This window comes from Anarhichas minor, unplaced genomic scaffold, assembly GCF_050575085.1.
Source record: "Anarhichas minor isolate MPS153535 unplaced genomic scaffold, ASM5057508v1 ptg000007l, whole genome shotgun sequence".
NCBI classification, from domain to species: Eukaryota; Metazoa; Chordata; class Actinopteri; order Perciformes; family Anarhichadidae; genus Anarhichas; species Anarhichas minor.
This window is the reverse complement of record NW_027466453.1, coordinates 18,578,281-18,598,610: the sequence shown is the minus strand read 5'-3', so window position 1 is coordinate 18,598,610 and position 20,330 is coordinate 18,578,281. Positions and strand designations below refer to the sequence as shown.

The 20,330-nt window shown below is 40.9% G+C and overlaps 1 protein-coding gene across 1 annotated transcript in view; it reads right to left on the bottom strand.

The window, feature by feature from the left end:
- Nucleotides 1-18,638, bottom strand: part of hs3st4 (heparan sulfate (glucosamine) 3-O-sulfotransferase 4) — a 68,307-nt gene extending 49,669 nt beyond the window's left edge. The window contains exon 1 of the mRNA XM_076086399.1: nt 18,043-18,638. Coding sequence (XP_075942514.1) covers nt 18,043-18,638 — 596 coding nt within the window. The remainder of the gene's footprint in view (nt 1-18,042) is intronic.
- Between the last annotated feature and the right edge of the window lie 1,692 nt (nt 18,639-20,330).

Sequence of the window (20,330 nt, the reverse complement as noted above, 5' to 3'; positions counted from 1 at the left end):
GGTGTTTCCAATTAATTCTGGATTTCTTTGTGAGTGGATCGCTGGAACAGGGCCTGGTTTGATGGATAAACAATGCTCCAGTGCATAATTTACTGGAGCACGGAAGTGCAAATGCAAGATCCATTCACTCTCACTCTCCCAGTTGTATTCTTAGCATCTACTTAAGCTGACAGCAGGGTTGTAATGAGATTATTGTGATTGAACAGAAAAAAAAGAACTGATAATTGCACACTTTCCTTATGTCACTCAAAAATGTACAATATCACCTAGGAGTAACCGAGAAATATGAATGTGTGACGTTGTGTAATCGCAGGTGCTTCTTCCTATGGAATAGAAATGATCACGTATAGTGATAAATATTGGAATAGCTGCTTTCTGCATAATTTATGCATCTCAACATCTGAGAGAACGCCTGCCCCCGCCAACACATTTTATTGGCTGTCTTGGAAATCAGGACCAAGTCCCTGCTGCCTAGTTTTGATGTTATAGCGGGTTTGTTCATTTTTAATAGCAAGGGGAGGAAAAATAGAATGGCTAATGGTGTTTGTTATTCAGTTGGGCCGACAAGACCATGAATCATTACAGCAGTATGGACTTCCAATATCGAAGATGCTGTCCATCTGCCAGCACACGACACACACAAGCGTGTGCACAATTATTGAGTAGGATATTTGCATTAAGTTCCTTCAGTAACTTTGTTGGTTTTTAATCACCATTAACAAGATTCCTTCTCACCATGTATGTAATTAATGCAGAGTCTTTGATTACTTCTGAAGTGAAGAGGTTGAAATTAATATTCTAATTCAGGCAAAATAAAATTCCACAACAGCATAATTATGTATGATGAGATCCCTCCAACCATGAGGGGTGGGGTCCTATGTTGTTTCTCTCCTGATTCTTTTTCCTCTTGGGGAGCAGTTATGTGGATATGTGTGCCTGCTCCCCTCTGTTACAGCACGGGCAGTATGAGCTGTTGTTGCATGAGAGAAGAGCCCGGAGCAATGTATGCTTTCATGTGAAAAGTGAGGGGAGAATGCTGTGGGAGAGTAATAGTACATAAACAATATAGATGACTGTGTGAGCAAAGAACCGGTGTTCTGTGTATGTTTTTTTTTTATCTTTATGCATTATTTTCATTTTTTATTTAGTCTCAGGCAATTCTGTAAAGCATAAGCCCAGATGGAAACCTTACAGAGATGTTAACATCAACGATGTATCCAGAAATATGCAACGTATCTCACACTTGTACGTGTAGACCTCAACTTCAGTGATTCCACATTTCCTTAAAAACCCTGCTAACACTTTATAATAACCATCATTAATAAATGGTAAATGAATAGTTAAAATAATTGTATTATTAGTTCGATAAGAGACATTCACAATTACATTCTGATCACATTGGTGCATTATTTATAAAGTGTATTGATGCACACACTATAACACTGAATGCACTAAGTATTTGCTAATGAATAACAAATGATTTGCAAACTGCAGAAATCGTTTGAAAAACATTTATAACTTTAAAATAAATAGATGGACCAGAAACCAATTACTAACCACAGATAAAGTATTAACTCCCTATCTACATATTGTTTGTAGATGCTTTATGATGAATTATTTATTAGCCATTCAACAAAGTATATTTGTCATCAGTTGTAACTTTATGAAAGTCATCCAAATAATGTTTATTGATGGCTTACAAAGTGTTACAAATATCTTATCGTTAATATCAAACATTTTCATAAAAGTGCCATATATGACATCAGGAGCATTGCTATTGTCTTTCAACGGCTTTCAACATGGATGGGACAGCGGCTATCGGCTAACGATGCTAAAAGCTCTAACAGTGCAAACTAAGACGAGCAGGTTGGCAAAGCTAACGGTGTTTACTTGAGGGGGAACCGGAGGGTGAGCGCTACGCATGCTCTAACATGCCCTCAAAGAATACGCGGCCGGCCCGGTTAGGTCAACAAATTAAGGAAATGCTCAGATAACAACACACATAGAAAGAGAGTGACTTCATTTTCTGCTCAGGTAGACATTACTCCACTATACCGTTACATAACAGTAGTCTGATGATACAGTAATGCTCTGAATCCCCTTTAAAGTCCAATATTCCAAACACTGTCGTTCTGGCCATGTATGAGTTCTGAACATCTTGCATCACTAAGACATTTCTCTAGTTGTCTGGGGGCCCATCAGCAATTATTTCAGTTATTTCACGATACAACAGGACACAGTTTCTTTAGCATGCACTACAAACAATCAGACTGTCACGGGCAACAAGAGGAGATATTTGGCGTTATTCAAAGTTTAATCTCAAAAGACACACGAGGGTTTTGATGGTACATTTGCACTTGAATGAAACAAAAGGGGCTTGCTGGTTGATGTTGATTATACAGGGCCAAATCAAGATAAACACACGCTGGCAGCAATAATAATTCTTCTGTCTGACCACATCCGTATCATCGAATGATAAAACGCAATCTGATATGTGCGAGTAGAAAACAGGCCGCTGCAAAGACAAATCTCTGGCACCGCATCGCTGAGAAGGACTCATTTTACCTCTTGTTTCATTTTAGTTGCACTTAATGGGCTACAAATAAGCAAATGTACTTTTATCAAGTAAGTTTATGTCACAAGATGTACATCAAAGCTTTGATATAGTGCCTCTGTTCCTCTGCATTCTTTCAGGAAATCACCTAACACAAAGGAAAGCTGTTTTTTGTTCAGGAGAGAATAATTAGTTGAGTTTGCTGAGTGAGTGAACGTTACATGGTCTTATGAATCTTCCACAAATCAATTTGAGGCCCTCTGAGGGTTTCTAATGAAATGCAAATGTAAGCATCCCACAGGGAGTAGTACCTTTAATTAATTTGGACATGGACCACACGTTTTGGACTTGCGATTGAGGTGTAAACAGATGAGTGTTCGGCAATTTACCTCCTCTATGCAATAAAGATCTCCCCATAACACTCCCAAATAGCTGCAATATGCAAGTGAGGAAATTCAGAGTGTGCCCTGATTTATTTGCTGTTATTAATGAGGCGGTGTTGAAGGAAGTGGTCTCTGGCTGCCAGCACAATATCTGACCTCTGAGAGTGCATTAAATCAAGGCATTAGGGAATGCAGTAATAAAGAGGCCAGCTAAGGCACTGAACCTGCTCCAAAACTAACAAACCACAAGTCTAGCATAGAGAATGCTGAAATCACAGAGGCTTCTCTCATACAGAGGAAGCCAACATGGAAGTACACCATTATGTGTCAACGGCAGCAGCTGTTAACCAGTCATTCTCTAATGTTGTACGGTTAGTCATCGTTTAACACAAAATCTCTCTTTTTCCTTTCTGGTGGTTCAGATTAAATAGAACCGCCCCAATAAGTCGCAGGGGAACTGCATCTTAAGGCCTTTCATCAAACTAATCTTGGTGCATCAGTCGTATTTGCTGAGGTTGTTCTGAGACAATACGGTGCTTTGAGCTAAACATCATCATTGACGACAGTACAATGACAATGCTACCATGCTGATGGCTATGTCCACCATCTTAATTTGTCATTCGATTTGCAGCTATTTGGTGACTCCTCTGGTTGTAAAAAGAAGTCTGGTTGTATAGAAGTCTATGAGAAAATGACTACTTCTCACTTGATTTATTACCTCAGTAAACATTGTAAACATGAGTTTATGGTCTCAATCTCTAGTTTCAAGTCTTTTTCATAATGCTCATTTATTAAATTAGACCCATTTAGAGTAAAATAGACCATAAAGCAGGGGATGTTTTAGGGCGTGGCCACCTTGTGATCGACAGGTCGCCACCATGGTGGCCGAGGAGTTGTCCATGTTTGTGTCTTACAACGTTAACCCGTTCACTGTGAAAGTTTGTGACAGTAAAATGCAACACTTTCGGTACTGTCTGCTATGTCTTATTCAGCGTTCGGTTATACTTATGGCCACAGTGTCGTGTCCCTTTTGGTTGCAAAAAACCAAGATGGTGACAGCCAAAATGCCAAACACAAGGCTTCAAAACAGCATCTACAAACCAATGGGTGACGTCACGGTGCCTATGTCCACTTATTTTATACAGCACAGTGTATGATTGAGACCATTTCTGACAAATGTATCTAACACTTTCTCATATTGTTGTCACAGTAGTGTAAAGGTATGAGCACTACTTCAGTTGTACAATCTTAAGGGCTATGTGGGAACAATATTTTCTACAATAAGTTGGACTGTTGCTTATTCAAACATTGAATATGGAACCGAGCCATTGTGCAGAGCATCTAATTAGTGTATTGACGAGGCGGACGCGGAGATGGCGTTAGTTCACTTCCTTCAGCTGTGATACCTTCAGTCGTTTCTGCACATGCGCTCCACAAAACCTAGAAAAGGACCGTGTTCACTGAGATCCAAAAAGCATTAGTACTCATGCCAACTGACCGCATAACATTATTATGGTCAATATGCCAAAGTCTGAAACATTTTTATTTTGAAGCAGAGGCAGCAGTCTCTCAGAGGTCAGATTGACAACAATCAGTTAACAATAACAAGAAAGAAAGCTCTTTAGAATATCCCAATTTGTTTTTTAAATATAACAGAGATTCAAACATCTGACCAAACCTGGCAACCCTGTTAAGTTAACGTTTTTGTAATTTCTACAAGACTTCAAGACTTCACAGTGATGTTGTGTTAATTTAGTCAAATTCCAACAGTGTGCAACGGCAACCATCTGTTCCACAACGTTCATGGCCAAGGCAGTGAGTAACCTCATTTACTTCCCCAGAGCTGTCACTATACGCAAACAACAGTGTTTAGATGCAGCCTCCACAGAGCCAAGCGGCCTCTTGACTCCATATCTACTTGTCAACTCATAATGTTTGCACAAGCCTTTACAGTAATCATTGGACCTAATGCAAGAATATCTTTGTAATCTGTCTTTGTAAACTTTCCACAATTCTGTGCCGTGTTCAACATTTCACAGTTTCAATCAACTTTGCAAGAAAATGGTGAGAGGCTAGATTTGCGTCACTTTTCCATGAAGATAAGAAAAAACAGCAAACTCTTTTCTGTAAAAACAATGCTTTTTATTCCTGAAACGTCTTCCAGTCACAGGTGTTCTACCACATAACGTTGGTGGTGAGGGATAATGTCCTGTATAATATGGTCACAGCTCCAATACCTGACATTCTTTTCTTTGTAAATGCATCAAAACCACAGGAGGCTGCATGATTACATTCATTTTCACTGCATGATTTCTGTGCCTACTTTAAAAAATTGACAGAACGTGCAGTGGACATTGTTGTGCCTTTCAGATTTTGAGCTTTCACAAGTCAAGAAAAATGACTCTGGAAAGAAAAAGCAATGAAGTGATGGAGAAAAAGAGCTAAGTCGAACTCTGTGGGTTAGCACTTATCCAGGGCAGGGGGCATGGCCTGTGGTGTCAGAATAATTTGCCACCACTCCATGACATTCCTCTGTGTATGTAAGAGTGGCAAGCCTCACACAATTAAAGAAAATATATGTTTTTTTCTTAACATTATTTTGGCTTTATGAAAAAATGCAAGACTAAAAAAATGGGTTTGGAAGTAGATGACTGTTTAAGGTGGTAGTTCTCAATGCAAGCCCTCTGGACCTAAAGGTAATCAAGTAATCAGGAAGTGGTTTACACCTGGGGCGCCAGGTGAAGGCAATTACCTGCAATCAACTACCTGGCAGGATATAAGCAGTGTTCGGTTTGCACAAGACCACAGTAGTGAATGGTTGTGAAATAAAAATGGTGGCGTTACAAAGGTGTTTGCTGTTAAGGGGTTTTAGAATGCCTTATCTTCATATTTTGAGTGTTTTTCGAGGAATACAAGAAAAGAAAGAAAACAGAATCTGTGCGTAACATCCTATAAAACACTTACATTGAGAGTCTAACAATCATGGCTGTGCTATGTATGAGAAATTCATACAAACACTAAAATATCCTAAAATGTACGTTTTGAAATAAGTAGCAGCCATCGTGCCAGTTTGTGACAATCCATCTTTTCAGATGAGACAACACATCACCAGGACCATGAAGAAACATGACGAAACATATGCACATTACAACCGAGGCAAATGACACTGTATATTATTAAACTCAAGGTGTGAAATTCCTTCCTCTGGCATTGCTCCGTTGCTTAACTAATTATCATGGCACATTCATTTTCTGAACCCTGAAGCCTTTGTTGAGTTTACCCAATGTGCAGAGCGTACGTGTTTATTCCTGTACAAACGAAGTGTGTTTCAAAACAAATTTAAGAGAAACCAAATTTGCTCTGAGCCGGGACAACAGAGCCAGCAGCTTCTGGGACGCCTTCATTTGTACTCCGCAGATTGCATCAGAAATTTTGAAAATGTTAATTGGAGACAATGTGTTAAGAGGCAGATATGGTCTGACATGTGGCCAACATAATAGTATTAAGGGTGAATTAATTATTGCAATAATGCTGAGTGAAAACCGAATGCCATCCTCAATCCATAGAAATACATAATAGATGATGAAGATAGCAGTGAATGCTAAACATTTAGTTGGACAAATATGTCGGAGTGCCCTTCAGCTGACACATTTTAATCAAAAGACACTGGTTGCCCCCCATCCCAACAGTGGACGTGTTGACAAAATCCTCATTCATTACAGATCCCCAGCCTGGCGAGCACAGCCCCAGCATGACGCTGATTAGACAGCTTGTACGAAATAAGCTGGAGAGCCCCATTTCACCACAAACCTATATTCATTTAGTTCTGCAGATTTCTACATCCAGCTATCTAGGCACGGAAATCCAGCATGACATGGGAGTGTATTCTGCCCTTTCCAAAAGAAGGTTAATCTCTCCTTCTTTCATGAAGAAAACCTCAATCTTCCAGTGACCAGCATGTCTCCATATGATGCAGCGGCTGAAGCAATAAATTGAATTAAATAAACCCATTAGTTACAGCAGCTATACCTTCTCACCTCGGCCCAGATACACTTTCATGGTGAGTTGGTCCTTTATGTAGACCAGAGGACACAGCTTAAGACCGTGATGACGAAGTGACCTTGAGTCAAAAGACAGACGCTATGTCTTTGTTCATTACTCAAATCAATTAAGACAGCCTGCATGCTGCACAGCCCCCGTCTCTTCTGCAGGTGTTTAAAAGTAAATGTATGCTCATTCAAAAATCAATTCATACTTAGGATTCTGCCTCCTCCTGTCTTGTAGACATGAAACAAACCAGAGGTCGATTAGAGTAGAGAGCGACTATTGGGAGATTCTCCATGGGCGTACTTTAAATGCATGGAATGAGCAACCAAGCTTAGTTCAAACACCTTACGAAAAAAAGGCCCAGTAAGAAGTCAAGGATCCTAATCCTGCAACAGCCTCAAAGCAGTTGGTGTGTTTTTACAGTTTTGTCCCCGACAGACTCCTTAAATGAAACATACTGAAGTTTAGATTGTGTTTTTATGTCTATAATGATGCGTTTCAAAATATGTAAATCTGACTTGCTGACATGTCGCATATATTTAGATTCAAACAGCCCTGACAAACCTATTAAGTGGTGGATTACGTTTGCTTTTGGTATATCAAACATGTTTCAAATGAATCCATAGGAGGTTTAGATAGCCGATGGTCCCCCACGAAACTGCTCTACGGGTACTGTGTGAACCAAGTACTTTTGATGCATCTTTTCAAACTATGACCGTAATAGCAGCAAATATGAACATTGAGGAAACGGGTATTACTGGAAGACAAAATACATCTGATTCCAGCAATATATTAAAACAAATGTTACTTTTATAAATGTGTTTTGTGAATGTTGGTGTTACAACAGAATCAAAAGAGGATGTGGAGGCAAACTAAACTCTCCCCATGAGCCCTGGGGCAGCACTAACCCTGTGTTATGTGCACTATTTCATCTAAAAGTGTTATTAATGTTTTCTCTTTGACTGAATCACTATTCATTGCTGATTTCATTGTGTGTGGTTGTGCATTATGCATAGGAGACAAAATGTCACACATGTGGGAGGACTCACAAGGGAGGAGTTGTCTTGGTGGTCTCATGGTTGATTGCAGGTAACAATCGTATTAGAAAGGCAGAACACGTCAACTTGCTGCTAAATCTCTAATGCCAATAATCCAAACTATCCAGGAGAAACAATCACTTCCTGAAACGGCTATTAGCAATTAGCATAATCCCTAATAGCTTTCTTTTGCATTTCATTGTCTTAATCCACGTCGCAAGGGAGTTTGGCAATGCCACAGCTTGTGTTGAAGACTTCGAGCACACCAAGCGCATTGCCGGTGGAGGAGACGTCAGCAATATGTTTCATCACAGAGTCGTGGTCTCAGGATTTCACTGAACCAAGCGCCTCCCAATCCAGCGTCTTTGCTGTATATATGAAGTGTGTTGAGCGCGGTGTACACATCTGATACTCGGCTCATACATTGTTTCACACTGTGCTAAAATTATTCTAACAGAATACCCCATGGTGATTTGTGGGAAAGAAAGCGCATGAATAAGTAAACAACATAAAGCGATGAGAAGCTTCAAAGGCGATGGGACAATCACAGCAAACAAGATCCTTGAAGCCAATGACTGTTTGTCTTTGTTTGTGACAGTGACTCAGGGGTGTAAACAGAGGAATTAGCTCACACCTCCGGAGTCTCGACACATCACACAGCCATAATTGAATTAAGTCTCTCAGGTTGTTGCTGAACTGTAGGTGCTACAAACAGGAACGAGATGCATTTGGCCACAAAGATCACCTCTGCAAATGCTCCTAACTTTTCATTTCATCAACAAAAAATGGTAAATTGCAGATAAAATGAGAATTCTGAAAAATGAGCTGAAGTGGCATCTATGTTTAGCAGCCAGCGTCAGATGCTAATTTCTATGCTTTTTCATTATGGACAAGGCTTTCTTGATGGAAGAAAGCCATATTGCTGCATATTTATACAGCATAATGGTCATATGATAATGCTGCCTATTCTAGTGGGAGAAGCCAACATTTCCTCCCCCCCATCCCTCAGCATAACACACCTATCAGCTCATGGACACACGTTTGAAAAACACTCCCAGCAGTCCCTGTATCTTGGCTCCATGACCGTTTCTCTTTGACTGAACACATGCATCAGCTTGTGTCATGAGACCACATCCCTCGCAGCCAATAAGGAACACGAGCAGCGCAAGTGCTCCGGGAGATGTGGAAGGAAAATTGGAATCTTGACAATTGTGATTGACATGCGTATTTGTCCCAAGGTAGTCTTATTTGCCGAGATTTAGAGACGTCTGTAAACCAGCATTCTGCCGAACAGAGTGATTGTTCCTCCAGACTCAAAGCACATCAATTCTGTTGCATGCAAATAATCATTTGGAAGAGATGAATCCCTTTGAGCATAAAATGACTTTCAGCTGAGCTTATAGTTTTATTTTGGGTCTGAAATAAATAATTCAACAACCTATGTCTTTCATTTTTAGACAATCTGTCCATGTCGTGGTACAAAAACACAAGCCTAAGTCTTCGATCACTGCGACAAACGGAGGAGAAGGCTGCTCTGAATTTTATGCGGCTCTCTTGATGGACACGAAAATAAAGTGGATATGAGCCTTGATGGTGAAGCATAACCCTAGGCCACTTCATAGCAATGGAAGGGGGAAAAAAAGTGTGAATTAAATTCCAACCATCAGTAAAATAGACTTCCACTTGAAAGCATCGGAGTGTAGCTCCAGCAGGACAGGAGAAAGAGATGAATGGCTGCGTGGGAGAGGAGGAATGCACATGAATTCTGAACGGGACCAAAGGCAGGATGAAATTGGCTATACCCATTAACTTCTCGAGGTATTTTTTTCTTCTCTCCATATGCAAAAAGGATGGAGCCGTATTACTGCTTCCATAATTCCCATGTTACAATACAGATCGCTACAATAAGATCAAACCAATTTGTAATCCTGGGATGGAATGTCTATTCAGCCAAAACAAAACCAATGAAGGGAAAAACCTCCTGAAAGGTAATTCAGCACTGTGCTCTGTGTTGATCCACCGTATTAGGATAGTAGAGGACACAAAGCAATATGAAACCTGGAGAATAGTGTCGTATTAGCTGTACTAATTAGTTGTGCTGATGCTTCGTGGGTGTACGTTCATACTGCACGTGTCTGCAAAGCGTTGAGTAATGATTGAAGTTATTGGTTTTCTTCCATTATCCACTATACAACATGATTTGGCCTTGGTTAGATATTGGAAAAGGCAACGCTATTTGTTTCTATATTTACAAGGTAAATGCCCTTGTATGCTTGCTGCAAGTTAAATGAGAATATTGACACCACTCTCGTGTCTTTACACCCGGGGCAAACTGACAAAGAACGGATTGCAGCTGCTGATAGCACCAGGATTTGCACATCATTTGTGTCTTTAGGTCTGATTCACAAAAAATATCGCAAATATTTAATATAATTGTTCCCATTCAAATCTCACTGTAGAAATAATACATCTTTTCATATATTAGTTTAACAGATTAAAACGAGGCAGATTTTATTACCCTTGGACAGAGATGTCTCCCTCTATCTCCAGTCTTTGTGCTAAGCTAAGCTAATCAACTGCTGGCAGTAGCTTCATGTCTTATTGCCTCATGGACCCGATCTTGTCCTCTAACTCTCGGCAGGAAAGCAAATTAAGCATTTTTCCTTAAATGTCAAATTTAAGACAAAGGACTAGTCTGCATATGAAGATACTACTTACAGTCTAAATGTTGATGGCATGATACTGACTAAAAAAAGATTTAAAACATTATCATAAACATTATGAGTTTCCAGTGGTTGTCTGGCCTCGAGTGCCGACACGTCTAGAAAGGGCCATGCACATGAACAGCATTGGACAGATTTCCACTGAATAAATTAACATAACATACATCCCATTAATGATTCACGTAACCTGATACTATCGTGTATACACTTTTCCACACAAGAGCCTATTAACAATATTACTGGAATTACATTAAGTGTAAAATATGTATTTTACCTCTGAGATCAGGCACCAACTCCACCATCACACTTCACAATCAGCTGCATGTTGGATAATCACTGAGGAGTTTATTAACAATAAGAAATCACTTCTCAACTCACGGAGAGATGACTTCATGATATTGTTGACTCAACAGGGTGGACAGGAACAACACGTGCACTGTTTTGATTTATATGGACTGTATGTGTGGTAAAGCAGGAGAATAAAGCCGCTCGCTCAGGCTCTGGGGTAAAAGGAGTGACTTTCTTGTGCTATGCTGCATCTAAAGAGATCCTCAAACAAGAAATAAACATGATTGCTCCTGTGGTAACTTGAACCTCAGAGCTCCACGATGCTGGCGAGTTTAATCAAGTGGAAAGAAGGTGGGCAATGAGAGACTGTACTGAAGCGGTCCACTCTCCTGACAGCGCAGGGGTATGCTGCTAATTAAAAAGTTTAATTCCACAACTGCAGCACTGGCATCAGAGCACTCAGAGGTGCGTCCTTGTGAGTCTTGGCACCGTCTTATCAGGCGTAGGCAGATTCTTCCATGTTGCTGGGGAAGGCGCCGGACAGCGAGGCACTGCAGCAGCACGAAGGCCCAGCTGGAGGGGATGGCATCCTGCCTACTTGGGGATCTGGCCCACCTTGTTCTCTCTCGGAGTGGATTCACAGGCTCCCAGTCAGGTGGCAAGAGTCAGGGGCTAAGCTGCCCACGGAGCAGCTGAGAGAGGGAAAGCAGGGCTAAACAAGGGATAAAGGCAGGATTTCGACTTTCTGCTGCTGGGCTCGGCAGTGGATCCATGTCTCCATTACACGTTTCCTGTCACCGGGTCCTTTCTTATGACCGGAGGTTGAAGTATACACTAAAGCCTGCGCTGCAGTACACACTGTTCCCTGTTCCTTCAAAGTCCCACAGCAGCTGAATCAGACGGGATACAATGACAACGCTTCCATGAATAGAATGTCTTTTTATTTTTGAGGGAGAGATGGGGGGGGGGGGGGGAAACATGTTTCTTTGATAAGGTGAGGGGAAGAGACTGCAGAGTCTATTGTAAGACTTCGCTGGAGGTAGAAGTTTCCTTAATCTGTTGATTAGAGCATATTACAACTCGCACAATGAGAAAAGTCCTTGGAAATGGCGAGGCTAATTCTCTGGCATGTTTTTGAATGGCTACGGAGCATCAAGATAAAATAGATTAAAAAAAAGTCAGCAACAAAAGTAAGAGTTTCAGAGTATGCTGGAATAAAAACAATATCTACTGGGACTAATCAACGCAGAGCTGGAAGCTACTGCCGACTCGTTTCTCAGCACAGGGACGCAGCCCGGAAAGGAACACCGCTCTTAAGATTTACAGGCACATCCCCTCGGCTTTTATTACATAGGGGGTTAAAGTGTCATTTTAATAACACAGAGATATTAGAGCTTGCAAGCCTCAGTAAAACTTTGGCTCTGGTTTGCAGTCATCTGATTTATTTTACATTGCAGAGGAGACCAAGGATACACAGGAAACAGTGAATTTCTAACATGTTGAGCAGATATATCTATTTAAAGCTACTATCAATCTTCATCGTGCATTGTGGCCGGTAAATCAAGTTTTTGGGGTTTTGAGCAGCGCGATGACGGTCATGAAACTTCTACAAAGGAAAGTTGTTTAGATTATGACCTACTGTTGCTTTGTCACATCCTCCTTAAAATGTGTTTTTAATTTACTGCTTCCAAGTGCCGACTGTGCTTTTGATAAATGATGTATTCCCCTCATAAATAGGTGAGCTTGGCGATAAATCCTTTTACACTGGGTCAAATCCATAGAGTCTGTGGTGGAACTGTGTTACAGCAGGTGGCAGCTGTGGTGTGTTAGCAGCAGGCTGACGGAGCGGTAAGTTATTTAGGATGGCTATCTGTGGTTTGATATACAGGACCTACACTCCTGTTCCAGAGAGGGACGCATGTTTCTTCATACGTGGCTGTGTTGTCTTTTCTTCTGGCTGCTGTTACCTCTGAGTTCATGCTCTTAGCGGCCGTTATTTGATGAAGTACTGTGTATAAATCAGTTTTATCTCCTGTTATGTCTTATACTGGGACACTTTATGAGAGAAGTATAATTTATGGCTTTTGGACGATTATTGGGACTGGAAGTGAGTGTAAAGATATTAACAGGCTTGTTCATACACACATATTAAATGGATTGACAACAGATTTTACCTCATTGTATTTTAACTCAATTCAGGGGATTTGAAAAGGCTTGTGAAGGACCAAAATGTGTTTTTCTTTGTTTTATGCAGAGCAAATGTGAAGGGTGTGTATCTGGCTCTCTCAAAGTATTTAATGTGTAATTAACGACATGATCCAAAAGCTGATCCAACAAGATTGTAAAAGGTAATTTTTCCCATCGGTGCCTTATTGTTCTGTAAAGTCAATATACTAGTATATTTAACATTATCGCGTCACATTTTATACAACACAGTTCTTCAGTTGGGATTCCAGACAGTGTTGCATAAACAAACACAGGAAGCACAAGGCCACAGAGACGGTTACTTGACATTTTAAGATCTCTGTTTCACAGGCGTATTGATTTGTGATACATTTCACACAGAATTTGGGATCTATGGTTCTGTGTCGATGTAGCTGTGTGTCAGACTCTTGTATTGATTTTTTGATAAGTATCAGTTCAACTTTTGCACCTCTGGCAGATATAGATGAAGCCTAAAGTTAGATTACCAAAACACACACTTTCCATTAACTTCAATCTCAGCTTTTGCTCATAAATTACAAAGATATTTGAGGACAAATTCATGCTTCAACATACACCATTACTTTAATTAAATATTTATAGCATACTTCCATTATTACACAGCATATTCCTCAACACAATTGCTCCATACCAGGTTCTTTGAGTGTGAAGAAAGCCATTCTTACTCCTTGTGAAAAGACTGATGTAACTGCTCCCACATTGCTGACTGTCCAGTTCACACATCAATGCAGAGCAGACTTCCATTGAGCCTCAATAGACGAGAAAGCTCACTCCTCCTCCTGGATTATTTGATCTTTTCAACAGAAATTAATATAAATCGGACAATTGGACACGTTTCAGAAAGGTTTTATTTTTAACAATGTGGTACATGCCACTTATAATCTGCAAGTTAAAGGAGCTATATGTAACACTGACAGCTAGCGATTAAAAATGGGAATTGCATTAAAAATTCAAAATATTGGAGAGTGTTGTCCCCCCCAAGATTCCATTGTAATTGATCATACCATGTGTATACCTGCCGCAGATAATTATGGCAAACCTATTCAAACTGCTGTTAAAATTTGTATTTATTTTGGTTTCTTGCTTTGGCAGTTGCTCCTTTCAAACCCTTTTGCGAGCACTAATATAAACACTATTTGTTTGGCATTTTGCAAAAATGCTGAACATACCAAGCAGTCAACCTCCCTAATAAGCCCTCATTAAGCCGGCCCCAACTAGTGTGGATTCCTGCTGAGAATGCTCATGAATCTTCATGTATGATCGATAATCAATGACATTCTTTAGCACAATTTATGAGGCACATTATCCTTCCACTAAAGCATTTTGAATACTGGCACAGAGCTGCGGTAACATTTGCCATATTGGTCATCATGCATCAAACGTTTGCTAATCCAGGATGGGCGTTTTTTCACCAGGTTGGGGAATGCTCAAGAGAACAGATAAGTTAAATCCTTGCGGTGGTGGCTCATCCTCTTTACTCAGAAATAGAAGCAACATTAGAAGCGCCAATTGGCTGATGGAAGTCCTGTGTGTACGGTAATGATGGCACTACATTGCTAATTGCTTGTTCAAGTAAGCCCAAATCACACTGGAGAAACTGTCCAAGAGTGATAAAAACAGGAAAGCTGCACGAATCACCAATCTGGGCCCGTCTATGGAGGCTCATACCAGGCCCACACTAAACTTGGACTCCTGATGTGAATGTTGTATACGTATGTGCTGGATTTGTGCAGACATTTTTATATACATGGAAGTCTTTGTTCATATAGGCTAAAACCTTCTTTGTGCCACGTCACTATAAGAAATACTTATAAATCCCCCCCAGCTGCAAAGGAGTGAGTAATGGGACAGTTTTATAGAATGCACTACCACAAAACAGTGTTTTTTTTTAAGCAAAATTGTATGCAAATGAAGTCATGTAAACTTAAGACATAGAGGTGCTCAATACGAAAGAGATACGAGAGCCTGGTGGTTTCTTTAACTCCCAACACAGCGGCTGTGGAATAAGAGGGGGTGAGCGCTACTGCCTGTGCATCTTCTTTTCTTCGACTGTCACTGACGTCTGACCATGTCAGACATTTGCCAGGATAATCACAACAAACTTCCATGGATGATTATTTGCCCAATCTATAGAAAAGTAACAACAAAAAGCATTGTTACTGAATGAACAAAGGCAACTAACTGTTCAAGATTCAGCTGAAAGCTGGCACAAACGCATGTTTACAGTCTAATTGAAGTGGACCACTACCCGTAACCTCCACTCACCCAGACAATACTTTCAGTGGCAAAGGCTCCAGGCATGCCTGAATGTATCCACACTGATTATTTTCACTTCACTTCATGGCTTCAAGTTTCTTTAATTCACAGCACAAAACTCAATGGAGCTTTTCGTCACTCTGCCATCTCTCCTCCGGAGCACACAGTCATAAAGTAACACACACAAAGTATAACAACACAGACACACAAAAGATCACTAAACCTGAATATGAGAAAGGATAAATATCACCAGCCAACACACGCTCACTGCAATAACACAGAGACATCATCGGATTCACTGTGCTGAGAACCGACCGAACGACCATTTGAGTACATGTAAGCGCTTACAAGATGCCTTTGGGTTGCATTCCCCGTAGTCTATCATATCCATCAGAATGGAGAGCAGGTGTTCCTGTGACAGGCCCAAATTTATGAATCACATTTTACGAGATTACTGGTCTCGTTCAACTACGCCAATGTCAAATGGCTGCAAACATCTGTAACTGATCATAATTCCACTTCCATTAAGTCCACATTAGCCAGAGCATCACAGACAGAGAAGAGGAATGCAGTATAATGCATCATTTAGAAGCAAACAAACAAACGTGGTCTGAATGAATTTTTATATCAGTGGCTGGTATCTGAAAAACAAAATGTCTCAACTCGTGATTTAAAAAAAAAAAACATTTCACCATCAACTTTGATAACGGCCAATGTGTTTCTCTCCCTCCTGAATGCATCATTCTGAGGTGAGCGGCCCACACAGGACAATAGTAGACATAAAATAAAGGCTGCTTTAGGGGTTTATTTTGCTCAGGGGCACTTAAACACACTTATTATTATTCATGTAAGCATGTCATCCTCCTGTCTAATGAGCCTTTCACCGTGAGTGTAATGCAACAGCTTGCATTAACACAGGCAGAATGAGCAGCCGAGAGCTCCCATGTCTATGCAGCAAGATGAAAGCAGATGCTCCGCAGCCCAAACACCAGCGTAACAGACACACGGAGAGAAACAGAGGGGACTTTGAGTCAGCGTCGTTCTCATCAGCTCATTGACTCCATTAGAGAAATCTTGAAATGCCCTCGGTCAAACATCGTGAGAACCACGCCGAACTGAGCCATGACCAACTGACCATGAATGAACCGTCTAATTGATTTGTGTTGTTTCTCCCATGAACATGGCGATGATGAACAGGTTCTTCTCTGGCTAATACACCTGGACTCAAAGTGAAGGAAAGGTGGTGATAACAGATTCCGACACCTTTTTGAGCAACCAGCTGCAACGCTAAAAACGAAAAGGTTTGTTAGATAATACAGCATTTATTGCATGTTAGATTATTATGTAATTTGGTCAGGTAATTGAAGGGTTGAATGTTCTGTTGAGGAGAAGATGAGAATACTGGCTGACTTGTAAGATCAAAACAGAGTACTGCCAGAGGTAAAAATACTTCTGGTACCTCTTTAAATACTTATATCCAAAATAACTAAAAAATACTCCTGTAAAATAAGTATTTCTCTCTGTGTTACAGTAATCTGTGAGCATGACTGTGCATGTGTGAGTGTGTATAACAGTGTAAGGGAATCTAAACCTGAAGAATAATTACCTGAATAAGACTATTTCTCATGCAATATTTAAAATGAACATCATATGATGCTTATCTCAGTGTGTATTTCATATTTACCTCTATTTGTTAAATAGACAAACATCTAACATGTAAAACAGAATGTGATTTTGATTTAGAGATTAACAATTTAAAGGTCAGACATTTAAAAAAATAAAGAAAAAACACTTGAAACGATACAGTGACACTTCTCTGTGTGTGTGTTTGGGTGGCACTACGTGTGTGTGACATATATTGTGTAACTGTGTTCGAGGTCTAAACTTAACAGGCAGACCTGATCAGTATATTCTCATTAAATAAAATACACCTTGTGATTCAGAAATGAGGTAAAACTGAATGCAATTGTGTGCTCTCAGACTCTTTACACAATATTACAGAATTCACTTTCTTCAGTTAGCCACCGTCTCTTAAAGGACCATTCCAAAGTTTTAACAATTTCGACAAATAAATATGTGATTTACGAAACACTTTCCAAAACTGCTGTCGTTCATTCAGTATATGCTAAATAAGAGATTAAACTAGCTGGAGAGAGGTCAACAGCACACCTAATTTAATCTACACTGAACAAAAGAACAAAGGGTTGAGTTTATTTAAATCAGAGACAAAAAAAAGGTTTGTAATGTAGTTGAAAGTACAGTGAGTGGAAAAGTTAGCATTGTCACAATGTATTAAGTTTGACGAACATGTAGGCATAAATCACGGTGATTGATTACCCATCAATCTGAGCAAATTGATTTTCTTACCACCAAGAAAAGCATGAAGACCTGTGACTATGTGAAGCTATACACACATGCATTTAGAAATATACCAGCACACAGGCACGCTTTGGAAAATGGTAAACGGCAGCTTTAAGTGTGTAAATCGGGCTGTAAATCAAAACACTGGGGCTAAATAAGACGGAACTCACCGGTACCAGTCCAGCCCCTTCTCGTAGTTCCTGTCAAAGAAATGTGGCTCATTTCCAACGGCTCTGACGTCCGGGTGCACCCTGAGAGCCTCGAGCAGGGCTCTGGTCCCCCCTTTCTTCACCCCGATGATGATGGCTTGGGGAAGTTTCTTCTCTCCGTAATCCATGGTGCAGTTCACCCTGAGTTCGCTGTCCGTGGTACTGAAATCCTGGTGCTCTTTATCCAGCGCGCTGGTGTGATACGCCGCCGCCGATTTAGTTGGAGACGCCTGAGTCCTAATCCACTCCACTGTCCTTTGTTCGGCCTCAGCATGATCCTTCACGGTGGAAACCGCGGTGGGTCTCTCCGCCTCGGTGGATTCGGTGATGCCCTGGGAAGCGGAGTAAAGTTTCTCCCTCAATGTCACAAAAGTTGTCTCCTCCGTCACCAGCCTCCCTTGATACGCGTAGTTCTCTTGCAGAGGGAACTGCAGCGAGTTGTAGCAGCTCATCAAGCTATAGAACAAGTAGGTGACAGAGAGGGAGAGGGTGAACATGAATAAGATTTTCCGGGGAACTTTAGAGGTGAAAACCGAAGTGCTGGACCAAAATGCCATCTCTGATAGCAGTGATCCTCTCAAAGAAGTGGCCAGACATGTTTCCACCCCGAGTCTTGCATGGAACAAAATCAACAGCAATAATCAGTCACTATCAGCGCTGCTCCAGCTAAAAAAAGCGTGAAGCTGGAACACACCAACCCAATCGCATATTTATAAGGATAGCGTAGGAATAGATCGTTAAAATTCCGGAAGAATATCGCGTCCCTTTTTCTTGAGTATCGATTTCTTATTCCAAGGCTGACAGACAATGTCACAATTTATTGGACTGAACTTGCAGATTTGAGAGGCTGGAGGTCTGGCGCCCTTCCAAATGAGCACCCTGCCTTCAACTGGACAGAATATGATGGACCGAATCCTGGCATTTTATAACAAGGGGGGAAGAAAATAAACAAAAATGAACAGCAGAGTGTTTAAAGTCGGCTTCTTCTCATCAGCCGCTCAGCCCGAAGTCCAGTCTGCGATACAAGAGTATATTCACATCCATCCAGACAAGCTTAAATCCACTGTATCTCTCCAACACGGGGGCGATCCTTTCTCTATTCTCTTACTTTGTGCAGCACAAAGTCCGCAGCCTTTGCACAAAAGTATCCACTCATCACTGACCACCAGGCTGCTGCTCGCCGTCCTTGCGCCTTCTCAGATTGGTAGAATCCAACGGTGTGCGCGTCGGCTGAGTGAGCTCATCTGAACTGAAGCACCGTAGAGCCACACGGCACAACTAGTGTGTACACCCACTTTTTCCTCTATCCGTGCACAAGTAGGACTATAAAACGTCAGATTCCCTCATCGGAAATAGTTGCGTGGAAATCTGCTGCCGCTCATTCATGCGACTGCTTGCAGCGATTGGAATTACGTGCTGGGATGTATACGAAGGCTTATTACGTTGTGAATTGTCTCTTAAAGTTCACTATAAAACTCCATCTCAGGATGTTTTGATAGAGATTATATTTTACAGAAAGCTCATGTCTGCACCCTGCTGGTTTTCTGCGGAGCGATGCAACATTTAATTTACAAAGAAATACAGAAGAAAAAAAGAACTTTATTCGGATCAATATAAAAGCAGCTTATATGAACTAAGATGGGTAATGAGGATCACTGTGTTTAGGATTAAAGCGATGAGTGCATGAGGGGTGTAGTTCTCCTCTAAATGCACAATCCTGTGTTCTGTGTTCTACTGAGGATGGGGAGGCTGCTTAGGCGTATTATACACTGAATTTATTATACGTGGGTGCAGGCTATAATTACTGGTGAGGATATTCACTAGACCTTAACTTGTACACTTTGTTGCCGCGATATGAGGGTTTAAAATTGCATGCCACTGAAATGTCTCCCTGTATTAGAGTATCTCATTCATCACACACCTCCAACACACCAGGAGAGCCAGCGTCACACTCGGCCCTGGGTCTCTGATCATTTGCAATGCATCTCAGAACAGCACGCCACTGTTGTATTTTAAGTTCAGAAATATTTATATGGATGTTTTGCCCGACCAAACTTGTCTCTTCTAAATGTCTGCAGCCGGCTCGGCATGCAAACCAGGGGTGACACAGTCATTTCACCATGGAGCGTTGCAGCATTACTGAAAGACGACTCTTTTGCATTCAGCCAGTGCATTTCTACCGAATCAGAAAATCTATGACATCCAATGCGAGCTACCAGTACAGAGAGAAAACCCATCTTCTCATCTCA